Consider the following 24,003-nt stretch of genomic DNA (forward strand, 5'->3'; position numbering starts at 1 on the left):
GTGAAGAGTTTGGGTTATGATCTGGGCTTTGGCCTGGGCTGCTGGGAGTTCCATGCTGGATTGTGCAATGCCATGGGGACATTGGGTGGAGGCAGCACCCGCCTTGGCAGAGGGTGACACTGTGTTCTGTGGGACAGAGCCAAGGGCAGGGACACAAGGACATGACCCTGATAACCCTCTGGGGTGGTGAGTGGAGCAGGCAGTGAATGAATGGGCTGAGCTGCTGCTGCCCAGTGCAGTCAGGAGGAGCTCCAGGGCTCCGCTCCAGGCAGAGGAGGAGATTTGTGAATGATTCCTGTACAGAGGGGCTCCTGCTTGGCCTTTCTGCATCACCCCAGGGCCTCCAGAGCTCCTTGCTGGGCAGCAGCAGAGTGCAGAGAGCAGCAGGTCAGCAGCTTGATTTCATAGAAACACCACATGGAGCTGGGCCACGTTTCCAGGAAATACCAAGTGTTGGCCACAAGGGTTTTTGCTGTTCTCAGCTCTACTGAAGCTGAGCTGCCTGAGCTTTTATAGCCTTCAACCAGGAGAAAACCCCATCTATGCTGTGTTTAACTCAGGTTTTAGACATTTGAACTGGAAATAATCCAAGGAATAGCTAAAGCAATAGGTATTAATAACCTCAGGAATACCTAAAGCATCCCAAACTTGGCATCAGGGCCTCTACTTGGAGTAATTGTAAATTTATGACTCTTGAAAGAAACAAAACAATGTGTGATGTGCTGGGTGTATTTATGGTGTTACACCACTGAGAAAAGGAGTTATTTTAACCCTCTCATCACCCTACAAATGACACGATAAACTCCATACTGATGATTTCAGAAAAGCATCTTTCCTGTCTAGGCCTGAGCAGGTTTGAGAACAGTTTTCCTGTCATGACTGAGAGCAGCACTGGAGGAACAGGAGGCAATTTAAATGTTTATACAAAGCCAAAAAGCCTCCTTGATGTGCCCGGGAGTGTTAAATTGGGAGAACTTGGAGGAGCTTCTGAGATGGAAGAAATGAGTTTGGAGTTTATTGCTCCCAGTTCCTCTCAGAGCAGAGAGGAGACTTTGGTGTGTGTTTTATGGCAGAGATAATCTGTCAAATAAAGTTCTGCCATTATGGCAGGTTTGTCATGATTGTGAGACTGGCAGCTCCAGGATAATGCTCTTCTCTTCCCAACAATAGCAGCATTTTAAAGAGCAAATTTGAATGCAGAGAGAAGAACTTCCTAAAAAAACCCCTCATTTTAAACTGTGGGGAAGATACTGCTGCCTTTGAATTGCCTTCCATCATTTGAGAAAGATGTCACTCAAAAAACTGAAAACTTGTCTTTTTTAGGCCAGTTGGGAAATGATTCCCTCTGGGGTGGAGTGTTGCAGGTAGAAAAGTGTTCCTGTTCTTTGTGGGGAGGTGGATGAATGCTGGGATAAAACTGCTGGGATAACCTGGATGCAGGGAAAGCAAAGGCTCCCACAGCAGTTCTGGGGTTTTCAGCCTTGGGGGTAGGAAATGATTCCCTCTGATGTGAGGGATTCAAGATAGAAAAGTGTTCTGTTCTTTGTGGGGAGGTGGATAAATGCTGGGATAGCCTGGATACAGGAAAAGCAGAGGCTCCCACCTGGTTCTGGGGTTTTCACCCTTGGGGTTGGAAATGATTCCCTCTGAGATGGAGTCAAAGTGTTCTGTTCTCTGTGAGGAGGTGGGTGAATGCTGGGGTGACCTGGGCACAGGAGAAGCAGAGGCTCCCACAGCAGGCTCTGGGGTTTTCAGCATTGGAGGTAGGAAATGATTCCCTCTGAGGTGAAGTCAAAGTGTTCCTGTTCTTTGTGGGGAGGTGGATGAATGTTGGGATAACCTGGGCACAGGGAAAGCAGAGGCTCCCACCTGGTTCTGGGGTTTTCACCCTTGGGGTTGGAAATAATTCCCTGTGAGGTGGAGTCAAAGTGTTCCTGTTCTTTATGGAGAGGTGGGTGAATGCTGGGATAGCCTGGATGCAGGGAAAGCAGAGGCTCCCACTGCAGCTCTGGGGTTTTTCAGCCTGGGTGAGAGGATCAGGCCCTTGGTGCTGAGCTGGAGCAGAGGAGGGTGTGGGCACACCCTGCCAGGACTGAGATTTGGGAGCCCCTGCAGCTGGGTCTGTGCTGGGTACTGAGCAGTGCCAGCCTGGGCAGGGCTGGGGCAGCAGCTCTGGGCTCAGCTGCTCCCTGCCACCCCTAAAGCAGCACCCATCAGTGGGAATTTGAAGGGATCACCCCTAAAGCAGCACCCATCAGTGGGAATTTGAAGGGATCAGCCCACAAACCCCTGGGAATTCCACGGGATCACCCCACAGATCACTGGGAGTTCCACAGGGATCACCCGACAGATCAGTGGGAATTACATAAGGATCACCCCACAGATCAGTGGGAATTTAAAGGGATCACTCCACAGATCAATGGGAATTTGAAGGGATCACTCCACAGATCCCTGGGAATTCTGAAGAAATCACACCACAAATTAGTGGGAATTTTAAAGGGATCACCCCCCAGATCCCTGGGAATTCCACAGGGATCACCCCACAGATCATTGGCAGTTCTACAGGGATCACCCCACAGACCCTGGGGTTGCTGCCTGCAGCCTCTCTGAGCTCCTGTCACTGCTGTCACTGCTGTCCCTGCTGCTCAGCCTGGCTGCCCTGTAAGGAGAGGCTGGGCTGGGCAGGCTGAGATGGAAGCACACCCCCTGAGTGCTCTCACACATCTCAGTGATGCTCTGAGCACATGCCCAGCTGGATTTGCTGCTGTTCCCTGCCAGGATCAGCTCTGTGTGTGACACAGCATAGGCAATATTCAATATTCACCTCCAGAAGTGCTGGAATTTCTCTTTTCCCAGGAATGCCCAGCTGTGATGAGAGCAGAGCAGCATCTCCTGGAGGGGGAGCAGCTCTGGGTGCTGCTGGCTCTGGCAGTGATGCCACACTTGCCCTCACTGAGAACTCTGTTCAATAATGAGCCTCTCTCTGTGCTCGGAGCAGCTGAGCCAGACCCGCAGCCCTTTCAATCCCAGCTGCTGCAAACTTCAAAGCCTCCTCTGCTTTTGTGCACCCACAGCTTTGGCAGCAGCCTCTGCCTAAGAGAAAAGCCCATCTAGGCTGTGCTTGGTTGGTAATTAGAGCTGAGACTAATACATCGCAGAGAGATGCCCAAATTTTGCCCAGATGAAGGGATTGCAGCAGCTTCCAGCAGCCTGAGGGCACATGCAGGTTAATGACTTGCATTAAAAGGGACCAGTTGCAGCTCTTGCCCTCTTGGGTGCAGGAGAACCCTGGGAGTTGGGGTGTGATGTGCATCCAGTGATTATAAACAGGTTAAAATCACTCCCTGCCTCCCTGTCTGTGCCTGCTGAGGCACCACAGGCACCACCTTTGTGGCACTGTTCATTTGCTGCAGGTTTTTTTCCATTTTAGCTGGCACTGCTCATGAATTTCCAGGGTGGAAGGTAAGAAATGAGTGGTTGCTGCTGCAGATCTGAGTAGGAGAAGCAGATCAGCCTCTCTGATTCTGTAAATCCAGCAAGGATGGCCTTCGGGGTGAGATACAAATCCAGGTGTTCAGCATCTGCGTGGAATTAGCCAGCACCTCCCTGCTGAGCACAGAGCTGGGCACCTCACTCCTAAATCTGGGGAAAGCAGAGTAGTTAAAACCAGAATAATGTAATGAGAGTAACTCTTACATGTTTGAAACATGAATTTAATATTTGGCACAAAGCATGGATGAATGTTCTGAAGTGTGGATGTGGGAGCAGGAGCTCATCCAGCTCCTTGACATCCTGCAGGATTCAGCTGAGCCTGGTACTGTCAAAATCAAGCAGAAAGGAACAAAAACCAAAAGGAAAAGAGACTTGAAGGATTTCCCCCATTGTCACAGCCAGGCTAACACTGAACACTGCTTACATTTCCCTTTTTGTGTCATCCCTCATTTTCCATGGAATCACAGATTTGGGCAGAACCCAAGTGCTGAGATTCTCTCTTTAAAAATAAAAAATCCTCTTTTTACTGCAGACATGACCAAGGTTCTCTAAAGATTTATTTATTCCAGTGTCACACCTGACCTGGCTGTGCCTGAGCTATTCCTGCTGTGGGGAGGGAGCCTTGGAATGGGGATGTATTTGGGAATCAAAGGGAACACTTTTGCTTTTCTGCTGACCTTTCCCAAAGATATCAAACAGTCATATTAAAAATATTATTGGATTCCCATTTGTGTTATTGGGTGGGAAGGGCTCCTCCCTCCAGCCCTAAGAGTTTCCTCAGCATTATTCTAACTGGGATTATTTAAGGAGAGAGGCTGCCATTCTGCTATCTCCAAATTTCTGTGCTGTCCTGAGACCTGATAAACACAAGGAATCTTCAAAAGTGAGGCTTTTTCTGCTGCTCTCCAGGATCATTATTATTATCATTACTATTTTTATTTTTAAGCCTCTTAAGTTTAAGGGAGGGGATGTGAAGTTTGAGGAGGGAATGTGGGAAGGGACAGGATGGTGCAGCCTCTTTTAGGGGAGATTTGCAAATGCAAAGCAGGGCTGGAAAAAGCATTTTAATACTTGAGGGTTGATGCACTCCAGCTGTGAAGAGGTTTGGTAATTTGTTGAGGAGCTGAAGGTGGCTGGCAGTGAGCTGTGAATGTCAGCTGGGATGAGAAGTTATCTCTGTGCTTCAAACAAGGTTCCTCTGTTGGGATTGGAGATTTTTGTTCCTTCTCTGTAAAACCAGGGCACACCAATAAAAACATGGAATCACTGCTGGCAGAGTTTGACCTGGTGCAGTGATGAAATTCCAGGTCTGACTTGAAACTATATAAAATGTGTGCCCCAAATGCCAAATCCCTCTGTGTTTGCAGAGGGTTTCACACAGATGCCATCAAAGCAGCCATGATAAGCAGTGTTTTTGGGGTGCCCCTTGCCCCCCCAGGAGCTCACCCTGCCCTGCTGTGTTCCAGGTCCAGCTGTGGTGCCTCACCAGTACTATGGAGTCACTCCCTGGGGAGTTTATCCTGCCAGCCTCTTCCAGCAGCAGGCGGCCGCCGCCGCCGCCGCCACCAACTCGGCCAGCCAGCAGAGCACGCAGCAAACGCAGCAGGGCCAGCAGCAGGTAAGGCTGGCACCTCCTGGCACCTCCTGGGCAGGGACACCTGGGCTCTGCATGGGGAATGATCCCAGGGATGGGGGATTGCAGCCCCTGGCCCTGCACAGAGCCCCAGCAATCCCAGCCTGGGCATCCCTGGGAGTGCTGTCCAAACTCTGCAGCCTCTGGGCCATCTGTGCCCATGCCCATGTCCATTTGCATTCCCACTTGCATTCCCATGCCCATTCCTGTGCCCCTTTCCATTCCCATACCCATTCTCATGCCCCCGTTCCCATACCTATTCCCCTGCCCATTCCATTGTCATGTCCATGCCCATTCCCATGCCCCCATTTGCATTCTGATTCCCATGCCCATTCCTGTGCCCCTTTCCATTCCCATACCCATTCCCATGCCCTTATTCTTGTGCCCATTCCCATTCCTGTGGCCCTTTCCATGCCCATTTCCTTTCCCACGCCCATTTCCATTCCCATGCCCACTCCCATGCCCATTCCCATTGCCATGCTCATTTCCATGTCCATTCCCATGCCCACTCCCATTCCCATTCCTGTGCCCATTCCCATGCCCATTCCCTTGCTCATGCCCATTCCCCTACCCATCACTATTCCCATGCCCATTTCCATGCCCACTCCCATTCCTGTGCCCACTCCCATGCTCATTTCCATTCCCATTCCTGTGTCCATGCCCATGCCCGTTCCCATGCCCATTCCCATGCCCATGCTCACTCTCATGCCCACTCCCATGCCCATTCCCATGCCCACTCCCATGCCCCTGCCCATTCCCATGCTCATTTCCATGTCCATTCCCATGCCCACTCCCATTCCCATTCCTGTGCCCATTCCTGTGCCCCTTTCCATTCCCACTCCCATGCCCATTCCCGTGCCCATTCCCATGCCCATTCCCTCTGGGGAGCAGCGTCAGGGAGAATTTCTTCCCAGGAAGGCTGTTGGGTCAGTGTAAGGGATTGCCCACTGGAATGGAGTCCCTGTGCCTGGAGGTGTTTAAGGAGAGCCTGGGTGTCACTTTGTCACTCAGTGCCATGTTCTGGGTGACAGGGTGGTGCCAGCTCACAGGTTGGACTCGGTGATCTCAAAGGTCTTCTCCAGCCCAGCTGATTCTGTGGAAAACCCAACCCCAGCCTCCCCTGACACAGCTGCAGCCATTCAAAACCCTGATGTTTTCCATCACTGATCCTGACCTCAGCTCTGGGTAGTTTTAAATGTGCAGAAAACAAAACCCTTTGGCCTCTCCTAAAGACAAAGGGACGGGAGCCACCTGTACATCTGTAATTTGATTTATCCATCATGCCCATGGAGAGAGGCACATGAGCATGGGTGGTGATGAATTATTATCAGTACTCTGGGGAGGCTGGAAGGGCCTGAGCTGTGCAGCAGCAAACCCCTGGTGCTGTTGGTGTGTGAGGGGAATCACCAGGAGCCAGAGCTGGGTTCTGTCCCCTCAGCAGCTCTCCTGTCTCCTCCTTGGTTATGGCAGAATAAAGAGCTACTGGCAGCTGAATTTCTCAGCTCAGAAGCTGAAAACCCTTTGAAAACCAAACCCCAGTGTCAGGAGGTGCTCTAAGGCCTTTACAGATGCAGCAGGCATGAGCTGAGAGGCTATTAAAATAAAATATCTCAGTGCCAGTGGCCTTTATGGGATGTTTCATTACTTTTATGGCCGTGGAGCAGGTGTGAGTGGGGTCAGGAGCGGGGTTTGGAATGCAAACCTTGCTCTGAGGGGATGCAGCAGGGATTGTTTGCATTAAAAGTGCTGAGGCAGAGGCTTTGGGAACCTGGAGCACTGAGTGTGGACACTTGATTTGTCACCCTTGTGACATCTTAACAGTGTGTTAATAAACCCAGCAGCATTCCAGTGCTGCAGTCTGCACCCCCTGGAATTCTTGGCTCCCAGAGATTCCCTGGGCTGGAGGGTTCCTGTCAGCGATGGAGAGAGCCAGGGAGACTGATTCAGTGATCAGAATCTGATTTTATTGTGGGATACAAACACATGGGTACCATTTTAGGGATACTGGTAATGTGTACTGCCGTGATTAGGTTAAAATCACACAAACTTACGCATATAACATCTCTTACTTGCACAGTTTGTTAGGATTTTCTTTTTCTGGTAAATCCATCTGATTGAATCTTCTTGCAATCCAGGTCTAATTTTCAAAGTTCCATTTGCTTTGACCAAGGCTTCCTGTTATCAAATCTCTTCTGTCAGCCAGGTCCAAAGTCCATCATTTCTCTCATGTTCCCCAACATTCCAGTGGTTTCCTGTGCAGGCTCTGGCAGGCTGGGGGGCACCTCCCAGTCAGTGAGCCTGGGCATCCTCCCCAGCTTCACTGTGCACAGTTGCTGTTTCCTGTTAGTAAATCCAGCAGGTGGCACCCAGGATGTCACCTCTGCAGCAGGATGTGCTGGGGACACGGGGCTGGCTCCTTTCATAAGCTGAGCTTGCAGGTTCCTGCTCCAGCTCTGAGTGAAGCTCTGCCAAACTAGGTCATTGAAGGGTGGCCACTCTGCCATTGTCCCTTCTGAGGGACACCACCACAGCAGCTTGTCCCTGCAAACCCCACTGTGGGCTCTCTGGTCATGGTTTCCTGTGGTTTAAGTCTTGTGTCACCAGGTCTGTGCCCTCCACAGGGACTGGTGGCTTGGGGACGCCCAGGTCACCTCCTGTCACCCACTCCCACCTCCTGAACTGGGCTGTATAAGGTTTCTGCTCAGAGGGATTTTAGTGGGGCTGTGGTGACAGGGGCCATGTGTTAGCTGGGATGGGCAGGTGGCTGGTGCACACTTCTGGCACAGGGTGAGTGTGGGAGGTGGGATCAGGGAGTTGAAAGGTTGGAGAATCTCTCTAAAGATCATTGAGCCCAAGCATTAACCCAGCACTGACCCGTGATCCAGGCACCACTGTGTGTGTTGTGCACACTTCAGGGATGGGGACTCCACCACTGCCCTGGGCACCCAAAGCCTGAACACCCTTCAGTGAAGGAATTCTCCTGGTGCCCACCCTGAGCTGCCCTGGCCCAGCCTGAGGCCGTTCCCTCTGCTCCTGTCCCTGTTCCCTGGGGCACAGCCCGACCCCCCCGGCTGTGCCCTCCTGGCAGGAGCTGTGCAGAGCCACAAGGGCCCCCTGAGCCTCCTTTGCTCCAGGCTGAGCCCCTGCCCAGCTCCCTCAGCCTCTCCTGGGGCTCCAGCCCTTCCCAGCTCCATTCCCAGCCCCTCCATGTCCTTTTTGAATGTGAAGAAAAGTGAATTAAGAGCAAAGGAGAGAAGTTTTCCCCCCTGGTGCTGCTCCTGCTCCTGCCTGGTGACAGTGGCTGTCTCCTGGCTCCAGAATAACCCAGTGGCTGTTGTGTCCTGTGCAGGTGCTCCGTGGAGGGGCCAGCCAGCGTCCCCTGACTCCCAACCAGAACCAGCAGGGCCAGCAGACGGATCCTCTGGTGGCCGCCGCCGCCGTCAACTCCGCACTCGCCTTCGGCCAGGGGCTGGCAGCAGGAATGCCAGGTACCAGCACTGCCAGGCCAGGGGAGCCTGGGAAATGCCATCTGCCAGGGCTGCCCGTGCCTGGCACCAGCACTGCCTGCTTGTCTTGGTTTGGGGGTTCATTCTGGCGTTGGGTGTGTCCCCAGCTGGCAGCACTGAGGGCTCACAGGTGACAGCAGTGTTATCTCCCTGTGCCTGCATTGGACTCCAAGAATTGATGGCTCCTGTGGAAAATCACCTCCAGATTTTTCTGTGGATCTTTCAAGCTTATGGGATCTGTATTTTAAACCTCATAGGTTTCTTAGTCCCATTCATTCATCTCAGTTCTACATCCCTGCCAGGTGCTTGACTTAACAGGGGCTTCCTTCCGTGATTGCTCTTCCAAGAGGCTTAAAATCAGGGAAAGAAAAGGGATAAAAGGGAGCAGGGTTTAGTTCTCATTTCTAGCTCTTCACTGGAGGAGCTGCTGTAGGAATTCTGACTCTGATCCCTGAGGTTTTGGGGTAAAGTGCTGCTGAAATTCAGTTATCAGGATATTATTGTGATGGCAAAGGACAGTCCTGAGCCCATTAGAATAATGTGCAGATATATCCTGCTGGTCAAATGTAAGGAAAAAAGGATTATTTGGGTTTCAGGTCTCCTTGCTGACACTGTTACGTCATTGTTAATTCGTTTTTTTAAATTTTATTCTTCAGAAGAATGTTGCAGTATTAAGTTACAAAGTGAATTGTGCAGATTTCCTTTAATCTCTGTTATTTGGGCTGTATTTACAAAGCAAATACACGCATATATACAATTATAGATATATGTTTGTTCCTGCATTTGCAAAGCAAATATTTCCAGGGAACATTCTCTTAGTGCCCTTACACCTTAGACAGTCACTCCATTTCATTTTATTGTTTTCATTTAATGTAAATTCCCTAATGAGGTGCCTAAATCACTGTATTCTGTCAGTCTGCTGCTGTGTGTATCACCAGCATTTATGAGAGTTTATTTACATGCATTAAAAAATATTTTATGGTACCAACCATCCAAAATACAGAAGTGGAAGTTCCCTGTGGGTGCACCCTGGCAGCCCCAGCTCTGAGCAATCCCAGCATATTTGTACATATCGTGGAGCAGAAATGGTGCTTTTGTGTATTAAACCCTTTTTTTGCTGAATTTGCACTGGGGACAGTGTAATAGAAAAGATTCAGGGTGCAAAAAGTCTTTTCTATGTGAAATTGTTAATGTAACATTGCGTACATTTTGGGGAAAGCAGGGCTGTACTTGCTTCTTTTTTTTTTCCATTCATCTTTTCCTTTAAAAGCCCTCTTGCACTGCACTCCCCTGGACGTGGCTGATGTGTTTGTCACCCGCCCTGTCACCTGTGCTTGCCTCTGCAGGTTACCCAGTGCTGGCTCCTGCTGCTTATTATGACCAAACAGGAGCCCTCGTGGTCAATGCCGGGGCCAGGAATGGCCTGGGGGCTCCCGTGCGCCTGGTGGCCCCTGCCCCTGTCATCATCAGCTCCTCTGCAGCCCAGGCAGGTGAGTCCTGTATCCCCTCCTGCTCAGGCAGGTGAGTTCTGCCTCCCCAGTGGTTCAGGCAGGTGACTCCAGGTCCCTCCAAGTGCCTGCTGTGTCCCCAGTGTCCCCACCCCTCCGTGCTCTGCTGGCCGTGATGACAAACTTGCCCTCACTGAGATCCATCAGGGATTGTTGTTGAGAAACATCCTCTGTGCTCAACTTGGGCTGAGCCTCCGGAGAGCCACGGAGAGGGGCAGCAGCAGGAACCTGAATGATTTTCTAGAGTTTCATGGCAGATATTTAAATTTGTCCCCTGGTGCCAGCTTTCCAACCTGCTGGAGCCTTCAGAATTCCCACTGGCTCCAGGGAGAGCTCAGAGTTCAGTTCTCTCCAGGAGAACTGGAGAGGGACTGGGGACAAGGATGGAGGGACAGGAGGCAGGGAATGGCTGCCAGTGCCAGAGGGCAGGGCTGGATGGGATCTTGGCAATTGGGAATTGTTCCCTGGCAGGGTGGGCAGGGGCTGGGCTGGAATTGCCAGAGCAGCTGTGGCTGCCCCTGGAGCCCTGGCAGTGCCCAAGGCCAGGCTGGATGGGGTTTGGGGCACCCTGGTACAGTGGGAGGTGTCCCTGGGGTGGAACAGGATGAGTTTAAGGTCCTTTCCATCCCAAGCCATCCCAGGGTTTATCCTTTATGACGCCACTGTACCTTAAATGGCCTTTGCCATGAGTTGCTTTGTCATTTATTTGGGTTCCTTGGGAGTTCAAGGCTTTTAAAAGGATTTTTCAATCTGTTGGTGTGAGCAGCCCCTGCCAGCACTGGGCTCAGATTATGAAATGGGCGTTTTAATTGTTTTCTCATAGCTCTTGTTTATTTTGTTTTTTCTTTAACTTTGGAACTGGCTGAAAACCAAAAGTCCTCGGGTTCGATGTTCTTGGCACCAAGGCTCATGTTTCATGTGCTGAAGGATCATTTCAATTATTTCAAAACTCTGGTTTCTTAACTGGCCCTTGCAAGTATGAGGCTGCACTCATTGGACTCTTGGGTCTTTGGAGAAAAAGCCATTCCTGGTTTTGATCTGTGCAGCTCCAACAGCACAAGAGCAGCAAGAACAGCTGGGCATGGCTGGAGTCTGGGGACTGTGGGCAGCTCAGATACAATAAACAGAGATTTATGCAGAGTTTGGTCCTGAAAGAAAAAAACTGTAGGAATTCAAAGTGACCTGCTAAGTTTTAACTTCCAGAGCTGTGACAGTGTTCGCAGGGAAGAGACGAGGATCTGACTCCGTGGTTCAGAGGGCTGATTTATTATTTTATGATATATATTACATTAAAACTATACTCAAAGAATAGAAGAAAGGATTTCATCAGAAGGCTGGCTAAGAATAGAATAAGAAAGAATGATAACAAAGGTTTGTGGCTCAGACAGAGAGTCTGAGACAGCTGGGCTGTGATTGGCCATTAATTAGGAACAACCAACAAGGGCCAATCACAGATGCACCTGTTACATCCCACAGCAGCAGATAACCATTGTTTACATTTTGTTCCTGAGACGTCTCAGCTTCTCAGGAGGAAAAATCCTAAGGAAAGGATTTTCCATAAAAGACATCTGTGACACAGAACTGTGAAGTAAATAGATTTTCTCAGTGGCTTTTCCATTTTTCTCCCATTTCTGTGTCCCACAGCCGTGGCGGCGGCCGCGGCGTCGGCCAACGGAGCAGCCGGGGGGCTGGCAGGGACCACCAATGGCCCCTTCCGGCCCCTGGGCACGCAGCAGCCGCAGCCCCAGCCCCAGCAGCAGCCCACCAACAACCTGGCCTCCAGCTCCTTCTACGGCAACAACTCCCTGAGCAGCAACTCGCAGAGCAGCTCGCTGTTCTCGCAGGGCTCGGCCCAGCCCGCCAACACCTCGCTGGGCTTCGGCAGCAGCAGCTCCCTGGGGGCCACGCTGGGCTCGGCCCTGGGCGGCTTTGGCACCGCAGGTGAGAGGAGTGGGGCTGTGCCAGCGCTGCCAGCCAGGGTGGGGACACATCAGCTGTGGCACAGCATTGATATCACCAATGCTGGGGACGCGGTGTGCTTTGGGTTGTCTGGCCCTGCTGCTGAACCAAACAGCAGCACTGTGGTGTTTCACCCCACAGACACTTTTGGCCAGATGGGTGTGTGGTATTTCACCCTACATGTTGTATTCATATAGTTGTTATCATATTTCTACAGTCCCATATCTTCTGGGTGGTTTTCTCACAAGCAGCTCTTCACAGCAGTGTTGCTCCTACTTCTTCATCAGGACTCCTCCAAGGCTCTCCCTGACCCACCCCCTTTTATCCCAGTTATCTTCATTAGCCACAGCTGCCACCCAATTAAGGACATCACAGCTGCAGCCCATTTAGAACAACTAGGATTGGGGCAAGGCCACTTATACAATACATAGATTTTACTAGGACTCCTACTATACACACAGATACTTTGGGCTGTGGGATGTGTGGTGTTTCACCCCAGAGACACTTTGGGCTGCCTGGGTGTGTGGTGTTTCACCCCACAGACACTTTGGGCTGCCTGGGTGTGTGGTGTTTCACCCCACAGACACTTTGGGCTGGCTGGGTGTGTGGTGTTTCACCCCACAGACACTTTGGGCTGGCTGGGTGTGTGGTGTTTCACCCCACAGACACTTTGGGCTGCCTGGGTGCTGCAGTTGGGCCCGTGGGGACAAGTCCAGGCCTGCAGGAGCTCTGGTGGTGCTGGGATGGAGCTTCCCCCCATAACAGGGGCTGCTCCTCAGGTTTCCCTCTGGCAGAGAAGCTTTAAGGCGCTGGTGAAGGAAAGGAGTCGGTTCTGATGGAGGGTTTGGATGCAGAGCTTTATTCTGGCCCACAGGCCTCTGAATGCAGCACCAGCTCCAACAGAACTCCCTGAGCCCGTGGTTGCTGCTCCTTTGAACCCGGGGAGAGGGGCAGGGAAGGGGCAGGGAGCCACCAAGCAGGGACAGGAGGGGAGGGACAAAGGGACAAAGGACACCTGGATGGCCCAGTGCCCCCAGGGGTAGAGGGCATCCTTTGCATCTGCCAATCACTCGAGGCCTTCTGGAATGCCAGGAGTGACAGACAGTGCTGGGAGGGGAAAGGGAGAGGTGACTGACACACATGGGAGGGAATCTTCAGGGGAGGAACCTGGGTTTCTGAGGTAAACCCTGAAATCACACTGGAACACCCCTGGTTCCTCAGAGGCTGCAGGTTAGATGATTTGTTCCAAGAATGGAGCTTGGCACTGTAGCTAAGGGAACTTCATAAATAGGTTTATGTGTGTTGGGTGTTTTAGTGGTGGTACTGGTAGTGTTACCTTGCATGCTTCGGTGTGTGACAAATGATGAACAAAACTATCAAAGAAGTTTTTATCATGCAAGAGAGAGAGATAGGAAATGGATTCACAGAGAGTTCTTGAAATCTTACAGAGATGGTGGATGAAGGTATAGACACTGAGGAAGGTTTTGAATTAAAACCTTGGAACCGGTGAGACTTTTTTGAGCAATGACTTGTAATTGATGTCAGACATGACTTACTCCCTTTGAACTGACTGGACTTTCACAGCATTAAAACTGCTCTGTTGTAATACAGCAATGCTTAATGCAAGCAAAAAAAGATGCTTTAAGCAAGTAATAAGCAGATATATTCTAGTAAAGCTATGGAACACAAGGTAGTTAATGAAGGACACAGTTACAAAGGTTTCTTTTTAGTTGAACCGAGGGGGAATTGTGGGAATCACCAACAGGACAGGACTGCTGGGGAATACCTCTCGAGCTGTTGGTTTTCCAGCATCAGCCCCATGACATGGTTATGGCAGTGGGAAGATTCCAGCAGCTCACATCTCCAACAGCTCACATCCCCCAGAACTCAATGTTACAGCTCACTTTAAAGTTGGGATATGGATGTGGGAGAGGGAGCCATGTGCAAGGACCCCTTGGGGATCTGAAAGTGCCCACAGTGTGCCCCCACCTGGGACCACAACAGCATTGGGGGGAACATTGATTCACAGTACAGAACATTGATTATAGGAGGTGTCAAAGAGGCAGCTCCACATAATCAAAATGTCTTCAAGACTTTGAATGAGCAGCACAAGAGGGAAGAAACCCCAAAAGAGTGGTTGGAAAGGTTGGGGGAAAATTTGAGGCAATATTCAGGGGTTGATCCTGACATGGTGGCTGGACAGATCTTACTAAAGATAAATTTTGACCAATCACACAAAGCAGAAGCACATTGACAGTAGTGCCATCCAACCACTATAAGCGCAGGTACCTGTGGTTAAAACAATGCTTTACTTATTTCAAATACAATACCTGCTTGTAAGCCTTAAAACACAAGGCACAGAGCTTCATTGTTAAGCTTCAACCTTCCTAATATCTCACTGGATAAACTTTTCTGTAGCTTAGGGAGTTATTCTAGACAAGTGTTAATACACAGACCATTGTTCTATGTGCCCTTACTTTCTACATCTTACATAACGTATCTGCTGACAAATCTTAAGGCTGATGCTTAGGTCTCATTGCATTTCTGCTGTCTCTGAGCCCTGCCTTTTGCAGCTTTCCCAAAACCTCTGATTTTAAGGTTTCCCACACCTGGGGAGCGGAGCACAAGGAGAACCCCAGATTCCAGTACTTTGTGCTCTGAGCTGAGCCCTCCTCATCCATCCCGGCCTAACTGGGAATTTTCCTTTAGGGACCACTTCAGGCTTTAAAATCTGCAGCAGTTCTTGGCAAAAATGCTTTTAGTAGGTGATAATTAGCAGTAGCAGAGTAATTAACTTGGAAGTGATTTTCCCTGCATGTGGAGTACTGGCTGACAGGAATTGGTACCAGAGTGTTTCAACCCCTCTCACCTCAGAGTAAAGGCTGAGGAACTCCTCATGCCTTTAAAAAAGCTGATCTGAGGTGGTTTCTGTGCTTTATTCTGGGAATTGTTCCCATCACACACCAAAATAATCACTCTGTGGTTGTAGACACCTCCCATCCATGCTTTGATGGTGTTGGGCAGCTGGAGACCAAGGCTCCTTTAAGAGTCAAACCCATCCAGAGATGTCTTTGGTTTTTTAGGTTTTTTTTCCCTGAGGTTTGGGGTTTTTTTGAAGTGGAACAATTGTTTTAATTACTGCTCAGTCTCAGGGGAGTAATTATGTCCTGAACTTTGCTGCTCTCATCAGAGTGAAGGGCAGGTTCCAACCTGGCTCCATCAGAATAGGCTCAGGGAGGGGTTGTTACCTCACAAAAGAACAGTTTGCAATAAAAAGTTATTGTAAATATTTCTCTTTAACCCAGCCTTGAGATTGGAACCATCTTGGTTCCAGGTAAACAAAGCATTTGCTTCTCTCACCTCAGTTTATTTAACTAATTGAATTCCATGAGTGGTTTGCTCAGTGCCAAGATTCACAAAGTTGTTTTCCCTCAATCAATGAATAAAACTCTGATCCCGCTGCTTCTGGAGCCCGTGTGCACTCACCAAAAATGATCAGTTCATTGCAGTTAACAATTTCACTGTTTATTAAACAAGATTTTAATGCAAAATTGATTTTTCCCCCTGCAAGTTGACAGTGCATTTAAAGAGTTTATGTTTGCCTATTGAGACAGCTCTTAAAAGCTGTGGGGGTTAGGAGTGCAATTGAATTCTGATTTCCAGCTCCGTGGAGCTGGGGGCAAACAGGAGCTGATTGCTCACCTGCTGCAGGGTGAGCACAGGGATTGCAGGGAGCTGTGCACCAGGCTGGGCTCGCTCCTGAGCCGGCACAGGGAGGGAAACCTGCTGGGGCTGGGGCTGGGGCTCAGCTCTGAACAAAAGGAGGGGAGCTCAGATCTGCCCCGTCCCGGGAATGGGGGACAGGGAGCCCTGGGCAGCTCAGACCTTCTCCTGAAGGGCCAGAGCAAGGGCTCAGCGTGTCCCCAAAGGTCTCAGTATGTCCCCAAAGTGCTTGGGGTGTCCCTAAGTGCTTGGGGTGTCCCCAAAGTGCTTGGTGTGTCCCCAAGCTCTGAGTGTATCCCCAAAGTGCTCGGTGTGTCCCCAAGTGCTCAGTGTGTCCCCAGAGTGCTCAATGTGTCCCCAAGGGCTCAGCATGTCCCCAAAGGTCTCAGTGTGTCCCCAAAGGTCTCAGCCTGTTCCCAAGTGCTCAGTGTGTCCCCAAAGTGCTCAGTGTGTCCCCAAAGGTCTCAGCCTGTTCCCAAGTGCTCAGTGTGTCCCCAAAGTGCTCAGTGTGTCCCCAAGTGCTCAGTATGTCCCCGAAGGTCTCAGCCTGTCCCCAAAGATCTCAGTGTGTCCCCAAGTGCTCAGCATGTCCTGAGAGTGCTCAGTGTGTCCCCAAAGGTCTCAGTGTGTCCTGAGAGTGCTCAGTGTGTCCCCAAAGGTCTCAGCAGGTCATCAAGTGCTCAGTGTGTCCCCAACTGCTCAGCATGTCCTGAGAATGCTCATCGTGTCCCCAAAGGTCTCAGCATGTTCCCAAGTGCTCAGTGTGTCCCCAAGTGCTTGGTGTGCCCCCAAAAGTCTGAGTGTGTCCCCAAATGCTCAGCGTGTCCCCTGAGTGTGTCCCCGAGAGTGCTCAGCATGTCCCCAAGTGCTCAGTGTGTTCCCAAAGGTGTCAGGGTGTCCCCAAAGGTCTCAGTGTGTCCCCAAAGTGCTCGGGGTGTCCCCAAGTGCTTGGGGTGTCCTCAAATGCTCAGCGTGTCCCCAAAGGTTTCAGTGTGTCCCCAGAGGTCTCAGTGTGTACCCAAAGTGCTCAGAGTGTGTCCCCAAGTGTTCAGCGTGTCCCCAAAGGACTGAGCATGTCCCCAAGTATTCAGAATGTCCCCAAAGTGCTCAGTGTGTCCCCAAAGGGCTCAGTGTGTCCCAAAATGTCTCAGTGTGTCCCCAAGTGCTCAGCCTGTCTCCAAAGATATCAGTGTGTCTGTAAGTGCTCAGTGTGTCCCCAAATATCTCAGCGTGTCCCCAAAGTGTTCAGCGTGTCCCCAAAGGTCCCAGTGTGTCTCCAAGTGCTCAGCCTGTCCCCAAGTGCTCAGTTTGTCCTCAAAGGTCTCAGCCTGTCCCCAAAGGTGTCAGTGTGTCCCCAAGTGCTCAGCATGCCCCCAAAGTACTCAGCATGTCCCCAAGGGCTCAGTGTGTCCCCAAAGGTCTCAGCGTGTCCCCAGAGTGCTCAGCATGTCCCCAAAATGCTCGTCATGTCCCCAGAGATCTCAGCGTGTCCCCAAAGGTCTCAAAGTGTCCCCAGGTGCTCAGTGTGTCCCCAAAGCATGGTCCCTTCCTTTAGGGAGGTTTTTATCCTTTGACCTTTCTGCTCAGGGGTTTTTGGAGCTGTTTCTCCATGTGCTGTGTCACAGAAATCCTCCAAGGCACTGAAGGCAAAGACAAGATCCCAGATAATTTGTTTGGCCGTTTTATCGTTAACAGCGTGGTTTTAATGATTTTAACTGGTTTTAATGATTTTAACTGGTTTTAATGACTCTGACTGGTTTTAATGAATGTATCTGATCACTTCCCCAAGCACCAGCCCAGGGCAGTGGAGCTGTGGCTCTCCAGTGTTGGGGCTGGTGGCATCTCCCATTTTCCCCATTTTCTCATTTTCCCCGTTTTCCTGTTTTCCCCATTTTACCATTTTTTCCAATTGCCCCATTTTCCCCAATATTCCCATTTTCCCTGTTTGCCCCATTTTTCCCATTTTCCCCAATATTCCCATTTTCCCCATTTCCCCTTTCCCCCATTTCCCATTTTCCGCATTTCCCTCATTTTCCCTATTTTCCTATTTCCCCTCATTTCTCCCATTTTCCCATTTTTCCTGTTTCTCCCATTCCCCCATTTCCCCCATTTTCCCATTTTCCCCAATTTTCCAATTTCCCCATTTTCCAATTATCCCTGTTTTCCCATTTCCCCTGTTTTCCCATTATTCCTGTTTTCCCATTTTCCCCCATTTCCCCCATTTTTCCCATTTTCCCCATTTATCCTAATATCCCCATTTCCCCTTTTTTCCCAACTTTCTCTGTTTTCCCTGTTTTCCCCCAATTTCCCCATTTCCCCCATTTTTCCATTTCCCCTGTTTTTGCATTTCCCCTATTTTCCCATTTTTCCCATTTCCCCTGTTTTCCCCATTCTCCCATTTTACCCATTTCCCCAATATTCCCATTTTACCCATTTCCCCATTTCCTGCATTTCCCCTATTTTCCCATTTCCCCATTTTCCCATGTTTCCCATTTCCCGTGTTCCCTGTTTTCCCCATTTTCCCCCTTTTCCTATTTTTCCCATTCCCCCAATTTTTTCCATTCCCCAATTTTTCCCATTCCCCAATTTTTACCATTCCCCAATTTTTCCCATTTTCTCATTTTCCTGTTTTTCTGTTTTCCTCCATTTTCCCCATTTCCCATTTTTCCTCATTTTTCCCATTTTCCTCATTCCCCCATTTTCCCATGCCCCCAATTTCCCCTTTTCTCCCATTTCCCCATTTCCCCCATTTTACCGTTTCCCCAATATTCCCATTTCCCCAAATCCCCCATTTTCACCATTTCCCCAATATTCCCATTTCCCCCATTTCCCCATTTTCCCCAATATTCCCATTTCCCCCATTTCCCCATTTCCCCATTTCCCAATATTCCCATTTCCCCAATATTCCCATTTTCCCCATTTCCCCAATATTCCCATTTTCCCCATTTCCCCAATATTCCCATTTCCCCCATTTCCCAATATTCCCATTTTCCCCATTTCCGCAATATTCCCATTTCCCCATTTCCCAATATTCCCATTTGACCCATTTATCCCATTTTCCCGTTTCCGCAGTGGCGAACTCCACCACGGGCAGCGGTTCCCGCCGTGACTCGCTGACGGGCAGCAGCGAGCTGTACAAGAGGACCTCGAGCAGCCTGACCCCCATCGGGCACAGCTTCTACAACGGCCTGGGCTTCTCCTCGTCCCCCGGGCCCGTGGGCATGCCCCTGCCCAGCCAGGGCCCCGGGCACTCGCAGACTCCTCCTCCCTCCCTGTCCTCACACGGATCCTCCTCCAGCCTCAACCTGGGTAAGAGCCCTGCTCTGCTCTGCTGCAGCACCCCTGGTCCCCCAGGCAGGAGTTCTGAGGGTCACACAATGATTTAGGTGGAGAACAATCTTTAATTCAGGTCCATCCCTCCTGGAGTGTGTGTGTGTCATGCAGGGTACAGCTGGGAGCAGGTTTCCATCTTTCCTCCTCTTTCCTGTCTTGGTTTGAACAGCCAGGTGTCTGCTAAGGAAAGCAAGAGCCTCCTCTGAAATGGAAAATGCAAACCCCCTCCTTCTGAGTTACTTTCATTTTGAAATCAAGGGGCTCTCAGGAAAAGATATGGGAATAGGAATAGTAGTTCTCGGAAAATGCAAACCCCCTCCCTCTGAATTATTATAATTTTGAAATTAACAGGCTCTCAGGCAAAGATATGGGAATAGGAATAGGAATAGTAGTTGTTTATTAGGGAAAAAATAAAAATAAAATAAAAGCTGATTTTTGCCCAGGAGCCTTCTAGGCTTTGGCTCTGCTGAGCTCTGGCCCAGCCGTGCTGATTTTTCATCCTTTTGGGTTCCTGGAAGAGCTGCGGGACATGGAATGAGTTCCTGTCTTGGTTTGAAAAGAGGTGTCTGCTGAGGAAGGCAGGAGCCTGCCCTGAAATGGAAAATGCAAACCCCCTCCCTCTGAATTATTGTGATTTGGGAATGAAAAAGCTCTCAGGAAAAGATATGAGAATAGGAATAGAAGTTTTGCACTAGGAAATTAAAAATACAAATGCAATAGCACAAACAAATCCCTGCCAGAGTGAGAGCAGGCCCTGGCACGCTGTGGCTCAGGCTGGTGGCACAGCCCCATGCCATGGGGGCTCAGCCCTCCTGCAGTGCCAGCTGTGGCTCTGCTGCAGCAGGGATCCTGCACAAGGGGGGAGTTTTCCTCTGCAGCTCCAGGGCTGCTGCAGATGGGCCTGGGCTCCCTCTGGCCATGCAGGGCAGCAGAAAGCTGCTCCTCTGGCAATGCAGGGGGCAAAGGCTGCTGTGCTGTGCCAGGCTCAGATTGCATCCAGGCAGGAATGCTTGGCTCCTGCCCTGGGCGCAGCATCTGCCCATGGGATGCTGGAATTGGATCAGCCCTGCAGGGACACTCAGTGGCCATGGAGAGCAGAGATCTCCTGGAGGGAGGGTTGGCTGTGGGAGAGATGAAGAAAACTGCCCCAAGGACAGCAGAGAGCTGCCTCATCAGATAGGGATAGGACACAAACCCCCATTTCCAGACTGAGACATTTCCTCAGCTCAAAATTAGGGATAATATTCCCAAGTGTTTATAAACCAGGATTTTCTTGTGCTGGTCTTGGTAAAAGCAGCAATGGTTTGTGGAGTAAAATAGATAAGGAGAGTTGATCTTCAATTTAAATGGTTTTAAAGGGGATGTTTTAAAATACCCATTAAATTGGGAATAATGAGCTTGGAGTACAATTCCTCCTTTTAATCAATGTTCCCTGGAGCAGTGCTCAGCTTTGAGCTGAGGATTTGGTGAGTTTACCTTGGAAAATTTCCCATCAGTGTGGCCTTATCAAAAGCACAGGAGAAATCATTTTGAGAAGATCCATGACTTTGTGCAGCTGAAGCTTCTCAAAGAGCTTCTGCCTGGCCCACAATAAAATAAATCTTAAAAATAAAGAAAGCAAATATTAAATAATAAAACAGTGCCCATCTGAACCTCCTGCAGTGTTCATTCCCTCATAAACAAACCAAAGAGATTATTTGTTGCACCTGCAGCAGGTAATTTAATATTTCCTCCAAAAATTCACTTGGTTTTGGTTGTGTCATGAATCTGCTGGGTTTAAGGAAACTTCTGCTTCTCAGAGCAGTTCTCCCCCCTCAGCAGACTGTGTATTTATTATGTGTGTTCCATGCATGTGTGATAAATCCAGTGCTGGCTCTAGGTTAGCTGGAATAGCCATAAATATGATTCTTGGAGATCAAGTTTAGATTTACCATCGTGGCTTGTTCAGAGCTTTAATAGAACTGGGAGGGTTTTGACTTTATTTATGCAGCTGTGGAGGCCTTGGCTGACAGTTAAATGGCCACAATAAATTAGTGCTGAGGAGGAAGCTGATTCCAAACCTGGGAAAAAGCTGGTTGCCCTTTGCAGAAAAAAAGAATCCTAAAAATTCTTTGGAATCAAAGAATCCTAAGAATTCCTCTGGATCAGAAGAGGGTAGATCTGTCTGGGAACAAACTCTGGAAAGAAATTGGAATTAGCACCCCCGGAAATGGGTTATGCTGCAGAGGATCAGTGTGAGGCTTCCCATCTTCCCAAAATATTCCTGTCATTGTGGCTTTGTCCCCTCCATGGCTGGTTCCATGCTGGGTGATGCTGTAGGTCAGATGTCACCTGGGATAGCTCTGATTTTGGGGGATTTGACCTTGAAATCCATGAAAAGTGATTTTATTTTTTCAAGTTTCTCTTTCATTGGTAGTGGAGGGCAGTGGGAAGGGGAGGTCTGATTTCTTTTGTTATAAAATCAGTTCTGATGGAGAGGAGAAGCTCCAGGGAGAGCTCAGAGCCCCTGCAGGGCCTGAAGGGGCTCCAGGAGAGCTGCAGAGGAACTGGGGACAAGGATGGAGGACAGGAGGCAGGGAATGGCTGCCAGTGCCAGAGGGCAGGGCTGGATGGGATCTTGGCAATTGGGAATTGTTCCCTGGCAGGGTGGGCAGGGGCTGGGCTGGAATTGCCAGAGCAGCTGTGGCTGCCCCTGGAGCCCTGAAGTCCTGGATCCCTGCTTGTGGGACTACAGAGAAATCAGGGAATGGTTTGGGCTGGGAGTGACCTTAAATCCCATCCAGTGCCACCCCTGCCATGGCAGGGACACCTCCCACTGTGCCAATGTCCAGCCTGGCCTTGGGCACTGCCAGGGCTCCAGGGGCAGCCACAGCTGCTCTGGCAATTCCAGCCCAGCCCCTGCCCACCCTGCCAGGGAACAATTCCCAATTGCCAAGATCCCATCCAGCCCTGCCCTCTGGCACTGGCAGCCATTCCCTGCCTCCTGTCCCTCCATCCTTGTCCCCAGTCCCTCTGCAGCTCTCCTGGAGCCCCTTCAGGCCCTGCAAGGGCTCTGAGCTCTGCCTGGAGCCTTCTCCTCTCCAGGGCAGCACCCCCAGCTCTCCCAGCCTGGCTCCAGAGGAAGAAGGAGCTGTTTTGTCACTGAAGTCTGGGATCTGACCCAGTCCTGGCACAGAGGAGCTGGAGGCACCCTGAGGTTTCAGGCCTTTGGTGAGGTTCAGAGTTGTGTTTTAGGGAGCTTGTTCCCCACAGGATCTCTGTGTTCCCAGGATGATGTGTGGCATCCTGGGGAAACCTGCACTCAGCATTCCCATCAGGAGAGACATCCAGGGGAAAAAGTGGAGTCACTCTTAATCCCCAAGTGATTGGGGCTCTCTCAGAAAACCTCTGGCACATTTTCTGTACTGATTGTGCTCCTAACTCAGAGATAGCAGCCTGAGTGTCAAACCTCCCCTTTCCCATCAGGAACCATTTTCCACTTCAGTCCCAACTCTGAACTTTGCTCCAGGTGTTGAAACAGCAAGTGGGAATTTTGAGAATTCCAGCTGTGTGGGAAGCATTGGTGCCCCATTGCTCAACTTGTCCCACCCGAGTTTCCTCACCTGGGAAGTGCTTTACTCATCCTGTGGCAGTCCTGCTCCTTCCAGGAGACAGGAATATCAGGAATGTCAGGAATATCACCTGCTGGCTTTTGGGAGTTGTTGCTCAGTGTGGGAGTTGGGGTGCAGGAGGTGCTGGGCACTCCTTTGCGAGGCAGCACAAGGATCTCTCAGCTCTCCTTTTCCTTGGGATAAACAGGAGGAAAAAGAGTGTCCCCCTTCCTTGGGCAAGGAGAGTTCTGGCACCAGCTCCAGAGATGTAGAATCACAAAATATTCTGAGCTGGAAGTGAGCCACAGAGGTCATAATTAATAATTAATTAGGCTGTTATCAGATACAGAGTTCTCATCCAGTTTCCTGCATGGCTGCTTCCTCCAGGTGTCCATGGCTGAGGAGTGCAGCTCCCTCAGCTCTGTTTTTATGGAATATTTTAATTCCAGCCCAGCTGCCAGGAGCTGCCCCTCTTCAGCCAGCCCTGCCAAGGTTTCCTTGGAGCTCTCCCCTCCATGGCCCAGATTCCTGCAGCTCATTTCTCTGGGATTCCCCCTGCCTCACCTGGGCCCTGCAGGTCCCTGTGTGATCAGGATGTGTTCCCTGGACTTCGTTCCACCCAGGAAAATCCGTGCAGGCTCCTCCTGCACCAGCAGAGGGATCCCAAGCCCTGCAGGAAAGGCAGGAATCAAATCCTCTGCCACAGTGCCGAGCCACATCCTGAAAAATTGCAGGGAAACAGCACTGGAAGGTTTAAATTTGTTCCTATCAAAGCTTCTCTTTGTGGGATGAAGCATCACCTGTCCCCATATTCCTGTTTTGGGTCACACAGCAACTCTGTTAATGTGGCTGCACATATTTCAGCCATTTGTGAAAGCACAAGGGTTTAAAACCTTTCTTTGTTTTAATTTATAGGTATTTACCTGTGTTTAAAAGTGATAGATTTGTGCTTTTATATCCACATTTTTTATACTTTTATATATATTCCCCACCCCGAATACACTTCTTTAAACTCAGTCTTTGCCAGGGCAGCAGGAAAAGTGAGAAAAAAACCTAAAAATGGAGGCAAAGGCAGTGGAAAGAGCAAAAAAGCTGAAATTTGGGAGTGTTGGGATTGCCACTGGTCTGGTTCAGACATTTTGGACACAGGAGGAGGAACAGAAGTTGTTACACCCTGTCAGAAAGACACAGTCGGAGATGTGATGTCATTGGATAGAGTCAGAATCACAGAATATCCTGGTTTAGAAGGGATCATGAGA

At 50.0% G+C, this 24,003-nt stretch overlaps 1 protein-coding gene and 1 non-coding gene across 3 annotated transcripts in view; both read left to right on the top strand.

The window, feature by feature from the left end:
• Nucleotides 1–24,003, top strand: part of PUM1 (pumilio RNA binding family member 1) — a 101,827-nt gene that overhangs the window by 57,335 nt on the left and 20,489 nt on the right. For both annotated transcript variants that reach the window (XM_059488651.1, XM_059488652.1), the window contains exons 10-14: nucleotides 4,959–5,110; nucleotides 8,475–8,613; nucleotides 9,978–10,121; nucleotides 11,784–12,080; nucleotides 18,894–19,130. In XM_059488651.1, the coding sequence (XP_059344634.1) occupies nucleotides 4,959–5,110; nucleotides 8,475–8,613; nucleotides 9,978–10,121; nucleotides 11,784–12,080; nucleotides 18,894–19,130 (969 nt within the window). The remainder of the gene's footprint in view (nucleotides 1–4,958; nucleotides 5,111–8,474; nucleotides 8,614–9,977; nucleotides 10,122–11,783; nucleotides 12,081–18,893; nucleotides 19,131–24,003) is intronic.
• On the top strand, nucleotides 2,925–3,008 carry LOC132083964 (small nucleolar RNA SNORD103/SNORD85). Its single transcript, XR_009420022.1, has one exon. It is a non-coding gene; the product is annotated as a small nucleolar RNA SNORD103/SNORD85 (small nucleolar RNA).

Source organism: Ammospiza nelsoni, chromosome 25 (assembly GCF_027579445.1).
Source record: "Ammospiza nelsoni isolate bAmmNel1 chromosome 25, bAmmNel1.pri, whole genome shotgun sequence".
NCBI lineage: Eukaryota > Metazoa > Chordata > Aves > Passeriformes > Passerellidae > Ammospiza > Ammospiza nelsoni.